Consider the following 5092-nt stretch of genomic DNA (forward strand, 5'->3'; position numbering starts at 1 on the left):
CAGCGGCTGTTTGCAGCAAATGCACTTATTTCTGCTCCCCTTGCCGGTGGGCGGGTGCGGGGACGCTTTGGGTGCCCCCGGCTCAGAGGCACCTGATGTGCCGAGCAGGCTCACGGTGGTGAGGCATCAGTGAACGCCCCCCAAGCCCCGCGCCAGCCGAGCCCTGCTGCCCGTACCTGGGTGGTAAATGTGGGCAGCACCGCTGTCCCGTGTCTTGTTGTTGATGAAGAGGGAGCCGCTGAATGCCGCCAAGCCCCAGCGGAGGTTGGGGGGCAGAGGGGTGTGCGCAGCCATGGCCGGCAGCCGAGCCCCCCTGGCCCCAGTCTGGCTCAGCCGGTATTAGCCAGATGGCAATTAATGGGATGACGGGTCGGGCTAATGCGCAGGGACACCTGGCCATTGGCTCCACGGGGACAGGGCTGCTGAGCTGGGAGGAGGATGTGGGGAAGGAAAATTCCACTCCCTTGAGACCCCAAGCCCACGTGGGAGCCACAGGGATGGAGACCGTGTGTTGCTCCCCCCACACACACCCAGCAGCTCGTACTCCCCACTGTGACGGGGACACGACAGGGTCCCCAGCCTTTGCACCCCATGGGCAGTGCTCTGCTCCGCCGCACCCTCTCCCCGCCGGGTTGCACCAACGTAATTATTGCTCAGTGCACCCTGACAGCGGGGGGTCCTGGGGAGGGCAGTGGGGGACGATGCATGCGAGAGGGCGCTTGAGCCAGAGGTGAACAGCAGGGAAAGGGGATGGTGCTTTGGGGCCTCCACGTTTCATCCTGTCCCACAGGCACAGTTGCATCTCATGATCCGCAGCCTCCAGCCCAGCAGGGGCATCAGAGCAGCTGCTGCAAATGTGGGGAGAGTGCGTTGTACATGGGGTCCTTCAGGGCCAGGCAAGGGCCACCAGAAACCCCGTAACAAGAGGATTCTTCTGCTTAAGAAAGCCAAAGCGAAGCTGCAGAGCTCATTGCCATGTGCTGCCGAAAGTCCCACCCGGGGCTGCAAGTGGGGCTGGACCGGCGTGTGGCCGGCTGAAGTCCAGCGAGGGCTTCCACCCAGACGGACCCAGCCTCAGGAGGCAGGTCCATGCCTGAGCTTGGCCGGGGCACATCTCCTCTCCCAGCCCTTCTCTGCAGCTGTGGCACCACAGAGCCCCCAGGCCTGGCTCAGGGCGGCCGCTCCCCTGTCCTTACATTACTGGTAAAAAAATAAACCTACGCGAAGTGGATCTCACAGAAAATGGAACCAGGCGTGGGGAAAATGCCCCCTGCTGTGAGCATTGGCCTGCTGTGAGGTAAGGACGCTGAGCCCAGGGAGGGCTATGGATGAGCGGGAAGGCCCATGAAGTCCCTCTGGTCCAGTTGGCCATGACTGGGCAAGACATCTGAAGATGCCACCGGTGAGAAGACAGACTCCACTGCACCGGGGAGGGCGTTCAACCACAGCCCGTGACACCGACCACCCTCAGGCTCGGAAGTGACGCGGGTAGGACTTGCCTGGAGGTGGTTGGTCACCACCATTCAGCTTGGACCAGCTGCAGCCAGGACAAGGGCAGCCAGCCCGGGGGACAAGCCTGCCACTGCAGGAGAGGAAGGAGGCAGAGCAGTTTGTGTTGCCACGACTGCCTCAGGGGCTGTAAGAAGGAGCAAAGCGAGGAGTAAATGTCAGCATGTGCAGAGGCAACATCCACCTGGGCAAGGTGCAAAAGCAAGGGCAGAGTGAGGCCACGCTCAACGTCTGGGAAACCACCGCGGGAGGAGCAGCAACCTTTCAAATGAAGGCTTGGGGCAGGAGGGAACTGAAAATAAACCTGTCATCTGGCATGATGCCGCAGTGAGATGGCCAGAGGGGTTCTTGGGTGCGCCAGAAGGGAAGGTGTCTGGCGCCCAACATGTGGCTCCCTGGGCCCTGCCAGCCCAGGGGTGAGGTGTGGGCAGGGTGACAGGCAAAGCCCAGCGCCTGAGGAGCAGGAGCTGGGGGAGAGCTCGGGGTCTGGGGGCGTCATGTCTGTGGGCAACCCAGGTGGGCAACCTAGAGGATACCTGGGCAATCTGGTGAAGCCAGCTGTGATGGGGCAATATGACTGGGGATCACGAACATGTGCCCCAGCTGGGTTTAGCTACTGGTGCCCATTCCCAATGGGAAAAGGCGGTTTCTTAAGAAGAGCTGGAAACTTTCTGTTCTGGCCTGGGAAGTTGCAAGATGTGCCTGGAGAGGTGGCAGAGGAGACAGCCCAGCCTTGCCCAGCCCCAGGACATGCTCACCACCGGCAAGCATTTGCTGAGGTGCTGGATGAGGGTCCCAGGTCCAACAACATCCTGCACCAGTGCGGAGGAGCAGTGCCCGCAGGTCGGTGTCAGGATGCCCGGTGATGCTGGCAGCCCTGCCCGTGACCTGGCACACATCCCAGGGAAAGCCATGAGGATAACTGGGGTCTCTTGTGCCATGGGGTGATGCTCCCAGCCCCGGCTGAAACAGCAGCTCTGTATAAAGGGGGAGTGGGACTTGATCCGCACACTGCAGCCATAAGCTGGAGCAGAAGGTCCCTCCCCAGCCCCTGCATGGTCTGCAGCCCCACCAACATGGGGGTGATGCCTGCCATGCACAGCTCATGCCCGACACTGGACAAGACCCCAGCAGAGGCGAAGGAGTCAAAGGGCATCTTCCTGAAAACCAAAGCGCCCTGCCGATTTGCCCAGGAAAACTCCAGAGGGTGCCAAGCCTTCCGGTGAGCAGAAAGATGGAGGCCTTGGAAAAGCTCAGCCAAGCTGTGCTGGGGAGCACGTGGGGCACGAGAGCTGCCAGTCTGTGCTGGAGAGCCCAGGGGGAAAACCACAGCGCTCTGGGGGGGCCACCACACGCTGCCCCAGCATCCCTGGGCACCCCCAGCGAGGCACCCCGGGGAGCTGCGGAGCAGAGCCTGACCTTCCCAGCAGCAAGACACGGCTGCAAAGCCGCATCTCCCCGGCGAGTGGGCAGAGCTGGGGCTGCAGGCTGGGCAGCGCGCGCACCCCCGGCCCCTCCGCAAGGGCCCGGCCTGGGGCACCGGGAGCTGAGCAGCACCGGCACCTCCGCCCTCACCTGTGCTGCACCGGCGACAGGGACATCGACATTTGCCTCTTGGGACCAAAGATGAGACTTGTTCACATCCCTTTGTGGATCCAGCAGATGCATAATGGTTCACTGGTCAGCATCAAGAAGTTCATCGCCGCGTGCTGGAGCACGCAAGCCCCTACCTACCGTCCCCTCCAGTCCTGCCGCTGGGGAAAAAACCTTGCAGTGAAACCAGAAGAGATCCAAGGGAGACGTGACAGAGTGATGCCTCTGCCCAGCAAAGATCAGAAAGGCTGGAAATAAATACAGGTGAGCTGGACACAAGTGGGAAGCCTCCGCAGAAGAGGAGCTTGCACCACCCGGCCGACCTGCAGAGGGGACCGAAGGCCTAGGAAGGAATCAGAGATGATCCAGATCCCAAGAACAGTACTGCTTTAATTCACAGGGAGTGAATCAAATTAAAACTATAAATCCTCTTGCCTTGGGCTCAGGGTAAAACATTGACTGTTGGGGAGGAAACCTCCCCCAGGACAGAGCGCTGCAGGCTCTCCAAGGGGGGCTCTCGCCCCCTGGCTCTGTGGGGCTGATGTGCACGGGGTTGTGGCCTGGCCAGGTCCACGCCTGGACTGGAGCTAAGGCTCTTCCAGCAAGGGGCAGAAAACACAACAGCAGAGCACTGACACGGAAAGCCGAGATGAGAAATACAGCCTGGTCACCAGGCGACAGGAGGAATGAGTGACGAAGGCCGGGGGAGAGCCAGGAATAATCCTTCGGTGACTTTTCCTTGAGTAACATCTCAGCAGCCACAGCACTAATCCTGTGACAACCGTTAAGCAAGGCTGGCTGGAAGGATGGCCACCAAGCCAGGAGGCTGCACCTCTCCAGGGAGCCCCCGCTCCACACCCCGGGGACTGGCGGAGAGCTGCCAGTGCCCAAACCTAAGCCAAGCCCAAGACAGAGGGAGCAGCGCTCCAGGCCCCTGTCTCCTCCGGGCGGGGAGGTGCCGCGGGTGCTGGGATGGGGACCGATGAGCTCCACAGCCCTCGGCTTGGGCAGGGACCCACCTCTGCTGGGGGCCCTGGATGGGGTGACCAGCCTGGAGAAGGGAGAACGTGCAACCCAAACACAGAGCCTGCCCGGTGTGACCCCATCTCCCTGCCCCCCCGGGGCTCCCTCGGGTGGGCGGGCGTGGGGAGAGCTGTGGCAAGCGCTGCAGCCATGCGGCGGTGGAGCGGATGTCAGGCTCCGCGGGGATGCGCATCGGAGCTCTGCTGGGAGCCAAGGGGATCTGGGAAGAGGCGACGTGCTCAGAAGCACAGGGAGCAACGAGAGGCACCCGCACTGTTCATGGGAGCAAGGGACGTGCTCGGGGCAGACCCGCCTGGGACCCTGCAGCCCGTCGGCAGCATCCGCGGCCGCACGGTGCCCGTTTCCGCCGCCAGTGCCGAGCCCCGCTCTCTCTGGGGGCTGCTTTTCCAGCATCCCAGGGGAATTGCAACCGCAGAGCCCCAGCCCGGCAGGCACCGGGGCAGAGGAGCCGTTGGCGGTAGAAGGTAAGCACGCAGTGAAAAGGACTCAGCTGGGGTGTTCCTGCTTGTCCGTGGAGCTGCCGTCCCGCCTGCCCGCGGCGAGCGCAGCACCAGGAGGGTGCAGCCGCCAGCGGCGTTAGGAGCCTTTCCCTGTCAGCCAGGACATATCTCCAGTTCTAAAAGAGAAACAACAGCAGCGCTGTGAGATGTTTCCTGGCATGCACAAGCAAATGTGCTCAGTGTGCCTGGTGCTGCCCTCGGCTCCAGTGCGGTCACTGGTCATCGGCCCCATCCCAGCACCCGTGCTGTTCTACGCAGCGGCACAGCCACCCTGGGCAGAGCCCGCACACACACTAAAACTTCCCCAAACTCAGGTGCAGACCCTCAGTTCCATGTACAACTGAGTTCAGTGTTTTTTAAACCTAAAAGCCCTTTGGCATTCAGCTGAAACTCCATGGAAAGCCACCGCATGGCAGGCACCTCCCCAGCTGAGTGGGGTCCCAGCC

The 5092-nt window shown here is 62.1% G+C and overlaps 2 protein-coding genes across 3 annotated transcripts in view; both read right to left on the reverse strand.

Moving 5' to 3' along the window:
- Positions 1-294, reverse strand: part of LOC104129952 (transmembrane protein 17B-like) — a 1636-nt gene extending 1342 nt beyond the window's left edge. Inside the window, 1 exon segment of the mRNA XM_035898387.1 lies at positions 177-294. Coding sequence (XP_035754280.1) covers positions 177-294 — 118 coding nt within the window.
- Positions 295-4679: 4385 nt separating this feature from the next.
- The window catches only part of AIFM3 (apoptosis inducing factor mitochondria associated 3), a 37673-nt gene continuing 37260 nt past the window's right edge, over positions 4680-5092 (reverse strand). For both annotated transcript variants that reach the window (XM_009642864.2, XM_009642863.2), the window contains exon 19: positions 4680-4762. In XM_009642864.2, the coding sequence (XP_009641159.1) occupies positions 4723-4762 (40 nt within the window). In that variant the 3' untranslated portion in view covers positions 4680-4722. The remainder of the gene's footprint in view (positions 4763-5092) is intronic.

Source organism: Egretta garzetta, unplaced genomic scaffold (genome assembly GCF_000687185.1).
Source record: "Egretta garzetta isolate BGI_Z169 unplaced genomic scaffold, ASM68718v1 scaffold7, whole genome shotgun sequence".
Taxonomy (NCBI): Eukaryota; Metazoa; Chordata; class Aves; order Pelecaniformes; family Ardeidae; genus Egretta; species Egretta garzetta.